The sequence below is a fragment of the Felis catus genome, chromosome A3 (assembly GCF_018350175.1).
Source record: "Felis catus isolate Fca126 chromosome A3, F.catus_Fca126_mat1.0, whole genome shotgun sequence".
Taxonomy (NCBI): domain Eukaryota; kingdom Metazoa; phylum Chordata; class Mammalia; order Carnivora; family Felidae; genus Felis; species Felis catus.
The window spans coordinates 85,725,478-85,744,469 of record NC_058370.1 but is presented as its reverse complement, the minus strand read 5'-3'; the positions used below and the strand labels follow the sequence as shown (position 1 = coordinate 85,744,469).

General features: G+C 35.5%; 1 protein-coding gene across 2 annotated transcripts in view; it reads right to left on the bottom strand.

Moving 5' to 3' along the window:
- APLF (aprataxin and PNKP like factor) overlaps nt 1-18,992 on the bottom strand; it is an 83,912-nt gene that overhangs the window by 11,025 nt on the left and 53,895 nt on the right. For both annotated transcript variants that reach the window (XM_019827312.3, XM_011281125.4), the window contains exons 7-8: nt 18,022-18,377; nt 17,246-17,371 (exon numbers count right to left, since the gene is read on the bottom strand). In XM_019827312.3, the coding sequence (XP_019682871.2) occupies nt 17,246-17,371; nt 18,022-18,377 (482 nt within the window). The remainder of the gene's footprint in view (nt 1-17,245; nt 17,372-18,021; nt 18,378-18,992) is intronic.

Genomic DNA, 18,992 nt, shown 5'->3' with positions numbered 1-18,992 from the left:
TTTTAGGATAGCATTTAATACAGTATAAGATTGCAACCACACAGTTAATTAGAGCCATAACTCAACAGTTTTGAAAAGTGGAAAAAAGATTCTACAAAAGATTGTGTATTTGGGATAATTAACCCAAATGTGACCTTTTAATGGAAAAGAAACTTCAAAGTTGAAAGAAATAAACTGGACAACTTAAATGCGGCAAAGAGAAGTGCAAATGAACAAAGCTGCTGTGATGATTTGTGGGAAGACCTTTCCTTACTGATGTGTTTAATTCAGCCTGAATTAAAATTCAATTAATGCTGGACAAGTCAGGGGAGGAAGAACAGACACATGAGGGACATTAATACCAAAATTATTCTTCATCAATAATCTAGAAAAAGACCATTGGTCATCTGAGATTATTTTGGGTAACCTTTTAAAAACTCTGTGTGTGTGTGTGTGTGTGTGTGTGTTAAAATTAAACACACTGGTAGCTTTTTGTTTTGAAAAAAAATATCAAACATACTAAAAAGTAGCAAGATTAGTACCCTGAAATTTCATATACCTTCATCAAGATTCTTCAAATGTTAACCCTCTACACAGATGCTCCGTTGTTGTTGTTGTTGTTGTTGTTGTTGTTGTTGTTGTTGTTGTTACTATTTACGGTCTTTTGAGATTTAAAACTTTTTCTTTTTTTAAAAAATTTTTTAAAAGTTTATTTATTTATTTTGAGAGAGACAGTGCGAGTAGGGGAGGGGCAGAGAGACAGAGGAGACCGTGAATCCCAAGCAGGCTCCATGCCTTCAGTGCAGAGATTGACACAGGGCTTGAACCCACAAAACTGTAAGATCATAACCCAAGCCGAAACCAAGAGTCAGACACAACCAACTGAGCCACCCAAGAACTCCTCTCCTTTTTAAAATGTATTTTTTTTTCAGGTCTTAAGCAGTCCTGTCTTTTCCCATTTTGCCTTTAATAATTAAGAAAAGAAAAATTAAAAAGTTAAATACAGTCTTAATTGTTTGCCACCAGAGCCTCTTCCAAAACGGTATGGAGGTTCCTCAAAAAATTAAAAGTAGAAATACCATATGATCCAATAATTCCACTACTGGGTATTTACCCAAAGAAAGAAAAACACTAATTCCAAAGGATATATGCACCATATGTTTACTGCAGCATTCTTTACAATAGCCAAGATATGGAAGCAACCTAAGAGTCCATCATAGACAAATGGATAAGGAAGATGTGTGTGTGTGTATATATACATACATATATATATATATATATATATATATATATATATATATACACACGTGTGTGTGTATGTATATATATATATATGTTTGTGTATACATATATATATATGTATATATGTATACACACACACACACACACACACACACACACACACACACCCCAGAATATTACACAGCCATAAAAATGGATGAAATTGTGCCATTTGCAATAAATAACATGTATGGCCCTAGAGGGTATTATGCTAAGTGAAATAAGACAGAGAAAGACAAATACTATATGATTTCACTCTCACGTGGAATAAAAAAAAAAAAAAACCAAATGAATAAACAAACAAAATCAGAATCAGACCTATAAACACCAGGAACAAACTGACAGTTACCAGAGGGGAGGGAACTGGGGGATGGACAAAAATGGGTGAAGGAGAGCTTCCAGTTATAGAATGAACAAGTCATGTGAATAAATGGCACAAAATAAGGAATATAGTCAATGATACTGTAAGAGTGATGGCAACTACACTGTGGTCAGCATATATAAACTTGTTGAATCACTAGGCTGTATACCTGAAACTAATGTAACATTGTGTGTCAATTACACTCAAATAAAAAAAGTACAGAAATGAAACCAAGGACTTAACAGAGACTCAAGTACAGTTTACGCACCAAATACCAGTTAAAAGACTGCTGATAACAGTTGTCAATGCCAGATAGACTGAAAGTGAAAACAACATTTTTAAAAGGCAGATGCGGGTGGGGAGCAGGTAGTGATTCAACCTCAAGTTTGCAGAAGGTGGTTCCCCTTCTCTATTATCTTTTTTATTTAAGTTTATTTTATTTATTTTGAGAGAGAGAGAGTGAGCGCATAAGCAGGGGAGGGGCAGAGAGAGGGAGAGAGAGAGAACCCCAAGCAGGCTCTGCGCCATCAGCATGGAGCCCAATGCAGGGCTCGATCCCATAAACCATGAGATCACGACCTGAGCCAAAATCAAGAGTTGGACACTCAATCCCCTGAACCACTCAGGCGCCCCCTGTCTTCTCTATTATCCTGAAACACATCCATAATTGCACTCATATACCCCATCTATATAATCTAACCTTACATACTACCTAGGCAAACCATTTCAGAATGAAAGATTTCTAAAAAAAAAAAAAAAAAAAAAAAAAAGTTTAATACTTATATATTCCAAAAAGAGCAGAAAAATGTATTATGAAACTTTGTACTCAGAAAACAAAAAAAAGATTTTCAGCTCCATGGACAGGTTTTCATCTGCCTTAGAGAGAGAAATGTTTCTTTGAGGCTCTGATAATAGTTTCCACCCTCTCACAGAACTTGCTATTTTAAGACACGTGTAAGACTGCAATGGAGGCCAGAAGCAACTAGTTGATTTGGTACTCTTCCACATTTAGAGGCCAAACTCTATCCTGAAAACAAAGAAAAACTATCCTCTGTGATAAGTTCAAAAGTTTCCTGTTTAGGAACTTTAGGATATATTTCCACGTATATTTTCTTCGTTGATGATAAATATAACTCTCAGAATAGACACACTTCAGGAGGAAAATGAGCCGAGAAAGAAAAGATAGTATATCACATGCAAAAGTACATACTCAAAATAAAAACAAATTTTAGACATGTTTTGTTTATGTAGCAATTTAAATGTTAAAAAGATAAGTATTCTGAATGTTAAACTCTTAAATTATCTTCTTCTTCAAAGTGCCCCATAATCCCAGTCCCAACCTTTATCTGCAGCTCAACCTTCCTTCATTTCTACTCTGGGAAAGTAGTTTTTGATTCTTTGCCATTGATAGATACTTGCTCCCAGCCTTTTTGCCAAGAATATTCTAAGTATACATTGCCTAAGTTAAAATCACCTCCCTCAGAAAGGCAATGCCGATAATCACTGGGACACAGCCCTAGAATACGTCGTCTATATCTACTGTTTGGTACTCACTACATAATTTCTTATGTTGTCATCTAAATTGTCAACACAAATGTGTGTGTGCATGTGTGTGTTTTATCTCTATCATCCATCAAATCAGTCACTGGAAGCCACAGAGTTTTTCTTATACCTTTTAATACCTTTCATAGCACTTTTTACAAGGTGACATTCAACGGTAATCTTAACAAATTTATCTACTAGAATACTAGAATATAATCAACTCTTTTCTTTGAAAAAAGTTTTTTAATTAAGTTTTACATGAGTTCCCAAAATGATGGAATATTTTATATTTTTCTATTTTATAAGAAAAAAAGAAACTTGTTTTTGCTAGCTTTACTATTATTTCTTAAGAAAATAATTGTTGAGGGGTGCCAGGGTGGCTCAGTCAGTTGAGTGTCCGACTGTTGATTTTGGCTGTGATTATGATCTCACGGTTCATGGCTTGAGCCCCGTTCGGGCTCTTCACTCACTTAAGATGCAGAGCCTACATGGGATTCTCTCTCTCTTCCTCTTTCTCTCTGCCCCTCCCCCACTGATGCGCATGCACGGGTAAGCTCTCTCTCTCAAAATAAATAAACTTGAAAATTATTTTAAGACAATAATTGTTGAAAAAAATGTGAAAGAATCATTTGCAACACAAATTGAAGTTTAAAATTCTAATTGGTTGGAATACAAAAAGCAGTTTCTAGCAATTTCTAAACTGATAAGTTTTTTCAGTTCATGTTCATACTTAACTTTTTTTTAAATAAATCCTAATCGATGGGTCCTGATGTTTTCAGACCTCAGTTGTGAAAGGCAGTTTTTCTACTGGAAAGATCCCAGAGAATGCCTATTCTATTAGGTTGGAAACAGTGTCGATGTGCTGAAACTGTTTTACATTCACACAAAGTTAACAATCCAAGTACTCACTGAACCTTTTTGTACAAACCTAAGCCTACAATGTATTAGAATTTCCTGCCATTAACAACTCATATTACTTCCCCAGGAAACAATGAAAATCTAACAATCATATTAAGCAGACTCCACTGTAATCAGTTTCCTGAGATACCGACTGCTCAGCATAAGACACTTAGCTCTGGTCAATCAACTGTGCAAGGACCACAGGAACACAGAGTCACAAATGCTTAAGAAATGGATGCCATGTGTCTTGGACCTGTTCTGACCTGGCTTGTTAAACGCTGGATCACTGGCATTGCTATGAAAGGGGTTCAGGTTTCAGGATCAAAAGAGCTGATTCTGAATTTGAACTATACCTTTTACTGGTTGTGTGATTCAGGACAAGTCCTATAGACCAAGCCATCATTTACTCATCTGTAAAGCAGGGATAATACTGCTTACCTCACACGGGTTTATTCCAAGGGTTAAATATGTATATATATGTATAAACACTTGTAGGCTATTAAGCATATTCCAGGTGTCAGCTATTTTTATAGAAATAGAAATTAATGGGGCGCCTGGGTGACTATTCGACCTGACTTTCTGGCTCAGGTCATGATCTCACAGTTTGTGAGTTCAAGCCCCACACTGAGCCCACTGCTATCAGTGCAAAGACTGCTTTGGATCCTCTGTCTCCCTCCCTCTGCCCCTCCCCCACTCATTCTCTCTCTCTCTCTCTCTCTCTCTCTCTCTCTCTCTCTCTCTCTTTCTCTCTAAAATAAACATTTTTAAAAAATTAAAAACAAGAAATAGAAATTACTTTTGCTTTTAGATAGCCAACAATGTTTGGAAACTCTATGTATTAGTAAAAGTAATTGCCAATTAATACTAAATACCTGATTTGGCTTTCAATAATACATATTATTATGATTGAATATTTTCCCCATACTTTTCACATTTATATAATATTTTCTAACACTTACCTATGCATATCTCATTTTCAAAAATCAGTCATTTCATAACAAAGCAGAATGTCTTTTTCATACAACCCTGGGTTGAGGCTAAGTGGCAATTCTGTGCAGCTCCATGGGGACATATTGAGCATCTGAAATAACTTTCAAGAATAATGCCAAGTTCCACTAGGACTTCTTCCTAATAATGAATGGAAATACTTAGAGTTCATTCATAAAAGATTTATATCCATCTTTTTCACAAATGGCATTTTCTGTAACTTAGCAGGCCTCAAAATCCTGAGGCTCTGAGTTGGTTTTTTTTCATTATCATTAATTATTAATGGTAATCTTTAATTTCTACACCTAAAACTATAGACCCATAACCACACTGGGCTTCAGGAGCTGTTATATTTTAAAATACACATTTTCAAAAAAATTTTTGCTTTTTATGATACTGGTATTTGATACATATCGGAAGGAAGAACACTCTAGGAAGAGGAAATAGAAAATACCTGTAAATTTGCTAAGGCCCTGAGGTAGGAAACAAGCTAGGATATCTGGAAAAACACACAGATTTGTGTAGCTCAAAGAGAATGGGTGAGAAAGAAAACAGCAGGAAATGAAGTCAGAGAAGGGCTTGTAAGCTACGATAAAGAGTTTTGCGGGAAAGTATTGGGAGATTTTGAGTAAGAAAACATGACAGGACCTAATTTTAGAGCATTACTCTGGTTGCTTGGAAAATGAACTACTGGAGGTCAGGAGGAGAAACAGGGGTATCTGTTAAGAAGCTACTGCAGTAGTTCAGGTAAGAGATGATGGTGGGTATGACTCAAATAGTAGAGGTAGGGGAAGTAAGAAATGGTCACGGTCTTAATATGTTTTCAAGGATGAAATGGCAAAAACCACTGATGGACTGAATGAGTCATGTGAAGAAAAGAGAAGCATGAAGGCTGCTTTTAGGTTTCAGGCCTAAATACTGTGTGAATGGTGAAGTCATTTACACAGGTGAACACTTGGGGAAGAGTTGTTTACTAATGATAAAAATCAACAGTTCTGTTTCAGATGTAATAAGTTTGAACTACCAAAGTGTGAGTCTGGTGTCATTAAATTGAATTAGATCTTCTCAGGAGTAAGAACAGAACACAGAAGGGCTACAATCAGAGAACCGAGCCCTGTGGCCCTGTGATAATTACAGGTAGGGAAAAGAAGAGACAGCAAAGAAGGTTAAGAAAGAGCAGCCAGGAATATAACTGGTCTGGCTTTATGAGTATGAATAAATTGCTCTGTGTTCTGGATAACCCCACTACTGAGTGCAGGACCCCAGAATACAAATGATCCAACCTCTGTGTTTTCCATGTTTTCATGAGGAGTTGAAGCCCAGGAAAATCAAATGACATGCAAAGTTATGCCACAGAGTTAGCATAACCATCTACAACCTAAGTCTGCCGACTTAAAAACCCATTATCTCTCCAGCGTATGCAATACCTAAAGATTAACTAGGCAACAGTAACAAAAACAGAATAATACTGTTTATTTTTGTTTACTTCCAAAGATTTGGTAACTTAATACCAAAAGTTTTAAATGAACCTGAAGCACTATTTTACATCATCTTCTACAATAGTGACTAGTACATCGGATGCTCAATATTTGCTCAATAAATAAGTGATCACACTATTATTTTTGTTTTCATTACAAAATAATTTATCTTGCATTTTTGAAAGCCACCATCTATTTTAAAACCTAAAGCAAAAACATGAATCCTATGTTACCAAATATCTAAGTCTCAACATTTAGGGAAAAAAAAAAAGAGTTACCAAATACAGTCTTCATTAAATAAAAAAAGAGAGTAACCAGCATGAGATAATAAAAGTAGCCAATTTGTTAATTGAATATCATTACAATTTACTATTATGCCAAAAGAACTCTGAAATTCTTATATATGTGCAATTAACACTAAACATAACAAAGGTAATCAAACTTATTATGAAAATAGATGCATATTCAAATAAAGGACCAAGAAAAACAAAGTCACAGAAGACATTCCAGTACATTTTTTCAAGGCTATATAAATATAATTGATGTGGTTACTGCTACTTTTAAATGAAGTTTAAAAAAAAGTACAGCCATGTCTTATGTAACACTGCACAGCTAAGCAGTGTATTTAGTCTAAGATACTTTCTCCTAAGATTATATTCTTACACATGACTAACGAACTGCAAGCATCACAAACAATAACAGGTTACTCCCTCTGTGTGCAGATCCTATAAAAGTGGATAACACACTATCAACTTTGATTATTAACTAAAAATGATTGACGGGTCTCACATGATTGATTCTGGAAATCTCAACTACCAGACAACTGAGTTTTTCCTTATTAAAACCTATTCATTTTGCTTCAAATAAAATAATAATGGATTTACACTAAACACACATTCCTAATTTTTATGAAGCAACTCCCCAAAATCAGTATCTCCTGGTTTGAAGCATACGTTTGCATACATGATCAATTAAGATAATATTGCAATAACTTGGGACACTTTTCAAAAACAGGAGATAGAATGAAATTTTAGAGCATACCTATAAATTTGGATTAGCAAATAACAAAAGATAATGAATTTACTATCAAATATACTTTTTTAATTTTTTTTATTTATTTATTTTATTTTTTAACGTTTATTTGTTTTTGAGGGACAGAGACAGACTGTGAGTGGGGGAGGGGCAGAGAGAGAGAGAGACACAGAATCCAAAGCAGGCACCAGGCTCCAACCTGTCAGCACAGGCCCCGACGTGGGGCTTGAACTCACGAACTGTGAGATCATGACATGAGCCGAAGTCGGATGCTCAACCGACTGAACCACCCAGGCACCCCTCAAATATACTTTTTTAACAATGATTTATGCTTGTTGCAAAACACTGTGTTCTTTCAATTATAGAGATCATGTTGTAGATTCATTACAATGAGAACACTTACAGTTGATAACTAATACACTTCCTTACATCATCCCTCTTAGAAGGTATTATAATTTAAAAAATTAGAAGTAGGTCATTGGCTTCCAAAAAACAAGGCACCGACTTTTTCATTTGCATAATACATACCTGCCTTAAGTTTTGTAAATCTAAGTTAATGTATGTGAGTTTGACTTTACATTTTTGTACTAAACTGACTGAAGATGGACTCTATTCATTTGTGTGTGTGTGTGTGTGTGTGTGTGTGTGTGTGTGTGTGTGTAAGGTTAGTGCTTAATTTAACAAACGAGAACAGGAATAATGCACTGCATTAAATCCTATTACACACCAGAGGAAATGAATGTGTCAGAGGCAGACGCAGCAATCATTAGGTTATATTAGATATTAAGTATCTAATGTTCTAATTCAGACAAGTACCTTAACCTAATCAAAAACATTAAACTGAGCAAGTCTTCTGACAGACTATAGTAAACAGCTCAAAAGGAATAAATCAGATTAAATGGGCAAGATACTTAAAACAACATCAACTAGTTCTTTTTGTGAGGTTTAAAAAAGTAGAATGTCAAACAAAATTTTAGTAATGCCTGTTGTCTAGAAAAGAGTAAAATTTAATAATTATCTTTTTAAATTATCTATTTATTAAAGTGTGTTTATTTTGAGAGAGAGAGCAAGAGAGAGCCCAGGAGTAGGGAAGGGGCAGAGAGAGAGAGGGAGAGAGAGAGAGAATCCCAAGCAGGCTCTGTACTATCTAAAGCCTGATGCAGGGCCTCAACTCACGAACCATGAGCTCATGACCTGAGCCCAAATCAAAAGGCGAACACTTAACTGAGCCACCCAGGGGCCCCTATATCTTTTTTTAAACATCAACCTCTTATATAGGCTTTAGGAATCTTTATTTTTACTGTAGTATGCATTTAATATGTGATTCATACTGGTTTTTCTGTTTTACTCATGGGATAGAAATGGTTGAAAATGACATATACCCATATATGTACATTTTGGTGTTTTCATATTTGCTCTATCATGATAAAAACTTTGGCTGCAGACAACAATACTTAGAAATACAATACAATACCATATAACTTTAGGTAGCTGACATAATATTATAAGACTAATATTATTTAGTCTTATACACTAAGATTATTTAGTGTATTGCATGCAGTTGAATATATCAAAAAGAGAAACTGACTTGCACACATTCAAGGAATTAGAAGGAAAAACTAGAAAGCAAAAAGAAAAAAAAATCAACTTAGTATTTCACTTGAGAGACTGATTGTTTTTACTTGAGGATAATTCTTATCCTGTTTTGTGAAGGCAAATTTTCAAAGATTAAAAAGCAAACAAAGATGTTTCAGCTTGTAAATTTCATCTCCCAAATGTAGGCTTATCACAGCTCTACTTTCAGAAAACATACATATATAATTTTCTAAATGTAATAATTTCTGGCTGATTTTTGTGGGTTATTTTATGATCTGTGAGACTTCAATATTTTTCTTCTGTGGCTCTAGGAAAAAATCTAGCACGCATTTACATAAAAACTTGCTTTCAAGCAAACTAAATTAGAACATTTTATCATTCTGATACAGTAAGCTTCTATTCCAGCATTGTAAAAGTAAGGAGCCCTGAGACGGTGCCACTCCTGCCTGAGGTATCACGTCAGCAAAACAACATTTAGATAATGCTCATGTCTCTATAAATGCTCTGCTTGACCAGAAACACAATATATCCAGTCTGCCAATCCCCAAATGCCATACCAACTCTGTCTGGGCTCTATACTTATTTCCTTGTTTCTTCTTACCTCAAGTAAGGTTGACTAAGTGGCCCCAGCCAATCAGATATTTTCAATTTTTCTCTTCCTTGTTCTTTATTCTTTATCCTCTAAAAGCTTCCCACCTTCCAACCCATTTTGCAGTTCTCTCAATGGAGACCATCTGCTTCATGAAGTGTTAAATAAAATTTGTTTGTATTACCTAATTGTCTTCTTTAATCATTTTTAATAGCACTAAATGGTATACAGCTTAACAATGATACACTCTTGAAAATCAAGACTGTTAAAGAGTAAATTGCAAAACTAAAGTGATGTTATATTATGATAAATGACATATTTACTACATCATGTTTTTTGCCTAATAGTAATAATGTGACCAGAAAAAGTATATAAATATATATCATGCTTCAGTAACTAGGCATGATCAAAAAATTTTCGTTGATCCAAAAAACTTACAATTTCTTCAAAGTACCTTATCTGGAGTTTTTTTTTTTTCCAAGTCCAAAATAATACTTTGCCATTTGAATAAAACATAACCACTACTGGGGCTCCTGGGTGGCTCAACTGGTTAAGCGTTCTACTCTTGGTCTCAGCTCAGGTCTTGATCTCAGGGTTGTGAGTTCAAGTCATGTGCTGGGTGTGGAGTCTACTTAATACTTTAGAAAGCTATGCATTACAATGGTGGAGTCAGGCCATGCCAAGAGAAATGCTGGAGCAGAGGAGAGAAGAAAGAAACTTGGTTTTGATCTCACTGGCTTTGGAGTCTTAGGTAACTCACTTAACCTTTCTTAGTTCCCATTTCCTTATTTGTAAAATAGTAGTCAGAGTAAGCAATCAGATCTAACATTCTCCAAGAGTCTCTCTGTACTGTAATTAAAATTAACAAGGGAAAAAAAAATCTTCAGATTTTTATCTCTAAGTTAAATCAAGACACCAAGCAGCTCAACAGATGAAAAAAATACACTCTGTGAATATATAAATATATTTAGACATAGATCTGGAAGTTTCTATTAGCATATGTGGATCACTGGCATTGGAGTATTTTCTCTTGACTACTCTCTCCTCTGACCTCTCTTAAAGAGACCGATGACATGAAGGCAGCAATTTTTGACACTATTTTTGACAGTATTTGACGTTTGATTATTTTTAAGAAGGTTTTGTATTTTATGTTCACTCTTCTCAAGAATAGGCACATTTGGATTTTGAGAAGGATACAGAACATCATCACAGGCCAATACTCTTAAGAAGTAGGAAAAAACTGATAAACTATAAAAATTATTTTTATGAGGGAATTGTGGGAACGATGAGAATTTTGGACTATTTAAATTCCACAGAGAAAAAACCCTTCCAAGGTTATCTGACAATCACTGGCTGTTTTCTTCCCTAGAGGTCTTTACCAATTCTTAGTGTGGGCTGAATAATAAGATTTGAGTCACCTGGAGGAACTCTAGTTGAGAGAAGATAAACGAGTAGCGCTTTTCATGGTCTCACAGGATTGTCATGACACCTTGAAAACTAAAAGAACCCCAAACACAAGGCTGATTCTTTCTTTAAAAAAAAAAAAAAAAAAAAAAAAAAGAATCATTTATTCTTTAAATAATAAATAAACATTTTTTTTTTTTTCTTTTTTTTGAGAGACACAGAGCACAAGCTGGGGAGGGGCAGAGAGAGAAGGAGACACAGAATCTGAAGCAGGCTCTGGGCTGTCAGCACAGAGCCTGACGCAGGGCTCGAACTCACAGAGTGTGAGATCATGATCTGAGCCAAAGTGGGACGCTTAACCGACTAAGCCACCCAGGCGCCCCAAGGCTGATTCTTCCTAAGAAACATTTCCTAAGTTCCTGGGAAGTATGAGAGGTTTAAGGTCTGTGTCTGAAACTTCAAAAAGGCAGAATGAAATCTCTAATTCATGTTGTGCTTCACAGATAAAGTCCCACTAGGGAGAAGGGATTGGCAACAAACACATAACTAGTCTCCCCTCAAGAAACATGTCAGAATTTAGGATGCATGGGGTGGTGGTAGCCTAATTGGCTAAGCTCAAAATCTCCAAAGGGAAGTTTCAGAGCTGAGAAGACAGAAACCTGCTTTTCCATCAAAAGTTTAGAAAAGTTATGCCAAAGGAACAGGGACAAACCAAAGGCAGACTGAGTTTTATTAAAATATCAACCTAGGTATTACTTATCTAAATCTCTAACTGGACAGAGATGACTAGCTCCTACCCAAACAGAGGGGGGCCCTCACTGATGAAAGATAACATGCACAAAATGCAATATCTGCAATTATGAACTTTTTGGATAGGTTTATTAGCAGACTAGACACAAGAGAAGAGAGAATTACTAAACTCTAAGACAATCAATAGCAAATATCCAATCTGAAGCACAGAAGTGTAAAAAAAAAAAGAATGGAAATAATAAAACAATGTATAAGAGACATATGGGGCATGCTTAATTACAGTAGAAGAATGAGACAGGACAGAGAATGGGGCAGAGTAATATCTGAGAAACTAGGTAACAGCTAAGCAATCTCCTCAAACTAACAAAGACATCAACCTTCAAAAAAGTTCAGTGAACCCCAAATAGGATAAATGTAAAAAAAAAATCATATCTAGAAACACATTAAACTGTTGAAAGTAAAAGCAATGAAGGGAACCTGGGTGGCTCAGTCAGTAGAACATGTGACTCTTGATCAACTTTTAACAGAAGCTATGGATGCAAGAGTCAATGGAACAACATCTTCAAAGTGCTGAAAGAAAACAAAACTGTCAAGCTCAAATTCTACACCCAGTGAAGAGTCATCAATCAAACAATCAATCAATCAGGACATTTTCAGACCCATCAAAGCTGAAAGAATCTTCTTCCATAAGATTTTCACTAAAGAAATATGAAAAGAAGTTCCTACGACTAAGAAAATTGTCCCAGATAAAAGGATAAAACTTCAGAAATAAATGAAGGCTACCCAAAATGATAAATACGTCAATAAGTGGAAGTGAATGCTAATGCTGAAAACTTAAGAAAATAATAGCAATGCCTTACAAGTTGACACATGTAGAGGTGGAAATATATGACAGCAATATTTTTTCAAAAAGGGCAAAAGAGAAAGTAAATGAACTTAAATTGACTCGTAGGATTACTGTTCTCTTTGGGAAGTGGTAAAAGAACCAACTGTATAGTAGACTGTAATAAGTCAATGATGCTTATTAAAATCAAATGTAAGTAATGAAGAAAGAAAAAAAGAATATATAACTAAAAAGTTAATGGAGGAAAAAAAATGGAATGAAAAACACTTGATCAATCCAAAAGAGGTCAGGAAAAGAATAAAGGAACAAGGAACATGTGGGACAAGTAGAAAACAAATAGTGAAATGATAAAATTAAACTTAAAAATATCTATAATTAGGGGCACCTGGATGGCTCAGTCAGTTAAGCGTCTGAGTCTTGATTTGGGCTCAGGTCATGATCTCACTGTTGTGTGACTGAGCTATGTGTTGGGCTCTGCCCTGGGTGTGGAGCCTGCTTGAGTCTCTGTCTCCCTCCCTCTCTGTCCCTCCCCTGTTTGCGTGTTCTCTCTCTCTCTCTCAAAACACACACACACACACACACACACACACACACACACACACACACACAGCAACTGTATTCAATGTAATTGGACTAGCAATCCACTGAAAAAGCAGACTGTCAGACTGGATTAAAAATAAAACCAGTGAACCAATTACATGTCATTTGCAAGAGACAGGCTTTAAATATAAGGACAGAGGGGGGCACCTGGGTGGCTCAGTTGGTTAGGTGTCTGACTTTGGCTCAGGTCATGATCTCACAGTTCGTGAGTTCAAGCCCCGTGTTGGGCTCTGTGCTGACAGCTCAGAGCCTGGAGCCTGTTTTTGATTCTGTGTCTCCCTCTCTCTCTGCCCCTTCTCTGCACGTGCTGTCTCTCTCTGTCTCTCAAAAATAAATAAACATTAAAAAAATTTTTTTTAATAAAATAAAATAAAAAGTAAATAAACATAAGGACACAGGTTGAAAGTAGAAGGATGACAAATGACATCACACAAACACTAAGCAATGAAAGCTGGAGTGGCTATATTACACAAAATAGAAGTTCTACTTCTGGTAATGACAGAGGAGATCATATCAGACTAAACCTCCCGCAGGTAACAATTATACTCTGTTAAAAATATAAAAACAGGGGCGCCTGGGTGGCACAGTCGGTTAAGCATCCGACTTCAGCCAGGTCACGATCTCGCGGTCAGTGAGTTCGAGCCCCGCGTCATGGCTCAGAGCCTGGAGCCTGTTTCCGATTCTGTGTCTCCCTCTCTCTCTGCCCCTCCCCCGTTCATGCTCTGTCTCTCTCTGTCCCAAAAATAAATAAACATTGAAAAAAAAAATTAAAAAAAAAAAGATAAAAACAATAATCTTGGGGTGCCTGGGTGGTTTGGTTAATTAAGTGTCCAACTCTTAATTCAGTTCAGGTCATGATCTCAGGGTTCATGGGTTCGAGCCCCATGTCGGGCTCTGTGCTGACAGCATGGAGCCTGCTTGGAATTCTCTTTTTCCCCCTCTCTCTTCCTTTCCCTCACTTGCTCGTGCTCTCTCTCTTTCTGTCTCTCTCTCCAAAATTAAATAAATAACCTTAAAAACAAACAAACAAACAAACCATAATCTTAAGGCAATGGAAAGCTACCAAAAGCAGAGGGGAGTCAATACATGGAAAAAGGGAGCAGCTTGAGTGAGTTTCCCATTTTTATGGCTTTTCCACTGAGGACAGACCACAGGTGGCACATTAATTAAAACTGACAGAATTAAGAGAAGAAATAGACAAACCCACAATTACAGTGGAGATTCTCACATCCTTTTCTCAGTAACTGATAGAACAACTACAGAAAAAAATCAGCAAAGATAATAAATACATGAACAACACTATAATTACCTGTCCAAATTGACACTTCAGAACCTTACTCCCCCAAATCACAGCATATATAAGTGCACATATGTTCAACAAAAACAGACCATATGCTGAGCCAAAACCAAATTTCAATACATTATAAATTCTAAAAAATGTATGACCACAACAAAACTAAATTATAAATTAATAATAGTATATCAAGAGCAACCCCTAAACATTTGTAAGTATTAGACAAAGGAGACTTTATAGCAAGAAGCATTTTAGAGACTAAGAGGGACATGATATTCATAGGACCAGGCAACTTTTACAATTTTTAGAACTGATTATCTGATCAAGTCTCTAGCTCTAAATACCAATTATTAGGAATTACAGGAAAACATAATAAATGACAATTTGGTAATGCAGTCAGCAAAATCCAGACAATCAGACACTCCTAAGAAAAAATGGTTAGCTTTCTTCAACAAATACATTCAAGGAAAAAAAAGGAAGAGGAACCTATTGATTAAATAACTTAAGAAACACGGCTGCCTTTCGCCATATATGGACCTTAACTAGCTGCTAAATCAAAGAAGAAAAAAGAGAGAGAGAGAGAGAGAGAGAGAGAGAGAGACTATAAGAGAACTGGGATACCTGATAGGATCTAAATGATATTTATTTAATAATGGTGTTGTAGTATATTTTTAGAAAGTCTTTATCTTTTAGTGATATACCCTAATACCTATGAATAAAATGGGATGAAAAGATACAACATCAAGGATTTACTTCAAAATAATCTAGGGGTAGGGATAGCAGGTGGAGGAGAGGGAAGTATAGATGCAACAATATTGGCAAATACTTGAAAATAAATTATGGCTTCATTGGAACTTGTTCTACATTTCCCCCACTTATGGATATGAATAAAATTCTATATTACAAAAGTTCCCTAAAATATTCCCTAAAGTTCCCTAAAAAGGAAAAGGAATATCATCATGGCACCATGAGCTGTGAAAGGTATTTTATTCTAAAGATAGATAGATAGTCAGACAGACAGACACACATTTCTTCTACAAGTAATCTCACTCAACATTGTTTCATCAGTACTTGGCATTTAATGATTCTTTGGGAAATATCTGTTGAATGAATAAAAGGGAGCAGGGAATTAGTTACTTCAAGGGTGTGTGTGTGTGTGTGTGTGTCTGTGTGTACATGTATGCACATGTGTGTACATGCTTGTGTGAAATTTCCCTAATTAATAATGATACTGAATACTTTTTCATAAGTTTATTCACTATTTGGATTTCCTTTTGGACAAAAAGCCTGTACATGTCACTAAGAGAAAAACAGTAGCAATTGGTTAAGTCCTCTTTCTGTACTCTGGATATATACCAACTATCAATTATGTGGTTGCAATTTTTTTTCTCATTTTGTAGCTTATCTTCACTTAATAGTGTCTACTGATGTATAAAAAAAATCTTAATTTTAATGTAGTCAAATAATTAAATGTCTTCCATTTTAGTTATTGCTTTTTTATCTTGTTCTAGAAAACAATTCCTAGTCTGGGACTATGAAATAATGTTCTTACACATATCTTTAAAGCTTTATTGTTTTTTTCTTTCACGTTTTAGTTCTATGATCCATCTGGAATCCAGTTTTTGACTATGGTGTGAATTAGGATTCCAATTTTCTCTCTCTAAATAGATACCCTTATCGCAATAAAATTAATTTTAAACTGTCATACTTTTATCAATGCCTGCAATGCCCCTCTTCATAAATATGTCACCTGCATATGCAGAGGTCTGCAAGATGTTCTGCTGGAATGAAACAAAGCAATTTTCAAATAATAAGGCATAAGCTTTCTGATTTTTCTTTCTAGCCTCAGAGGATTATCCTGCATTCCAACTGAAAACCACAATCATAGAAACAGTAACAACTTCAAATAGAACAGTAGGTTCTGTAAACTGTTCCAAATTTATCTGAGAAAGATAGCTGTTTGGAATTAAAGCTCTCTAAGATTGGAATCACTACTACTTTCTTTGGTAGTTTGATTTATTTCTAGTTCATTCATTCATTAAACAAAGTTGCAGACACAAGGATAAAATAGTCCTTGCTGTTGAGAAACTTATTGTCTGGAGGAGATGCCATTCAAGTAAAGAAACAAATGCAATCTCATAAGGTAAATTCTACTGTGCATGACACAGACAGGCAAAAGATGCTATGAAAGGAAAGAGGAAAAGGTACTCTTCTATGAGGATCGAGTTTCTTGTGTTGGCAAGAATGGTGGAGTGGCAGGAGTTGAGGAAGGCAGAGATAACATCCTGAATTGATTTATGTCACACTAAGGAGTCTGGATAGAGTGTACAATGGGGTAGCATCGACAGCTTTTCAATTACCTGATTTGCATTTTGGAAAGTTAGAAATGAGGAACAAATTCAGGCACTTACAAGGTTAATAACTTCAACAATTTATGTTTATCTAAAAGAAACATTATAATCCTACTTTTGAACAAAATGAAAAGCTGCTATCTATGGACGTTTAAAGAGTAAAAGGCTTGAAGTGAGAAGTTGCCTGCAATTGCTTCTGAACATACAACAGAGATGAAGGAGAAAAGGAATACAGCTAACATTTCAAGTGTACATACCTATAGCAAGATGCTCCATAGGGACATTCAGGCCGCTCATCAGCCTCATCTTGACACGTGACTTGTATGCCTCCATAATCACTATCTCCAGGGTGACTGAAGTGTTGAAAATGGACAGGATTCTTCCTAGGAGGGTGGCAAATATACAGAAAAAATAATTAATAGGGTATACTAGAGTTCTAGATATACTACAAAAAATAATTTGTAAGATATGGCAGGAAACCAAGCAATACACATCTAATTATTCCAGAAATTGAATCAATGAGCTACATTGTTAAAAACAAAACTCATGACATCTACTCGGTACAGAACTCTCCTGGTCCCAAAACAAAGTATCATGGTGATTCACAAACACAAGTAGAAAAATATAAAGAAAAAAGCACCAGCAGAATGCCTTAAACACAACTTACAATTCTCTTGATAGTTACATTATATACAACTGTTTATGAAGTCATCTTTCTAATATCTAAATAAGACATTGCATAAGCAAGTGTTTAGGTCTGGGTGATTAAATTCTCAAGTCTGGACTGCCTAGTTCATGTCCTTGCATTAATCAGCATGTCTACATATGAAACATTTAATTCCCTCACAGTATCTTGAAAGTCTCTAGCAGGATTTGCAGGAATGAATACTGAGACAGTGCAAACCAGCAGAAACATGATAAAGCTCCTAACCTTTAGGCCAATGTATTTTATTAGGCTTTTAACACACATGTACCACATAGCTACATGCTATGGAAACAACAGAATTTCGTGCTACCTGTAATTTCATTTTACCTGTAGCAGTTTGCCCCATACATACAGGATGTCCTCTTGATCTTGTTTTCTTCAGAACCTTGTGGAACTGAATCAGTTGCCTTTGCATGCAAAGTTTCAGGATTGGAGAGATCAGAACTGGACTCAGGAGGAGATCCTTGAGACTCCTCGTGGAAGGACTTGTCCTGGGCAGTCAAGTAACCCTCAGAACAGTCCATCATCTTGCCTTCTTTATCTCGTGTTCCTTTCATAATAATCTTATGTTCAGGAACCTTACCACGTTCCTCTATTGGGATTTCACTTCTCTGTGTATTAGCCTTCTTATTATTTACTTCTGCATTATTTAATACGATTGCAGAAGATGACTGCGGCATTTCCTACAAGGTAAATCAGAAAGAAGATACTAGAAATAAATGAAACGTATTTTAAAAGAAATATGTAAACTTAATAAAAGGCATGAAATTGCAAGATTCATTCAATATTATATTTTTTAAACTTCAAGATTCACATTTTAAAATTATTTAAAATGCTGTTTTCCATCTCTCTAATTTGGTAGCTTTAAAACAATCTACAGTTATTAGAAAAGGAATTTACAGCTGTATCAAACCTTTACAATTATGTCAAACATTCACTGAAAAATAACCAGAAAAATACAAATGAAACATAAGAGAATACAACTTTGCTTCCAATTGAATATAATCTTTCCCCCCAAAACTACTAGTCTTTAAAATTTCCCATTCAATAATGTGTCATGCTCTTAACTTGAACTGTCTTTATAATTTCTAAGTTATTGCAATACTTTATTTCTGCCCTCTAAATATAATCATGACTTTTTTCCTTTAGCTAAAACAAAACTGCTCCTCCCTCACAGAAAAATTGGTATGAAGGTGTGTCATGAAAGACTCAGAAAATAAATATGACTCCCTTGAAGTGGTCTGAACAAAAGTTTCAGTTTAACCAAAGAGTGTTTTGAACCAAGTAAATATTCTCAT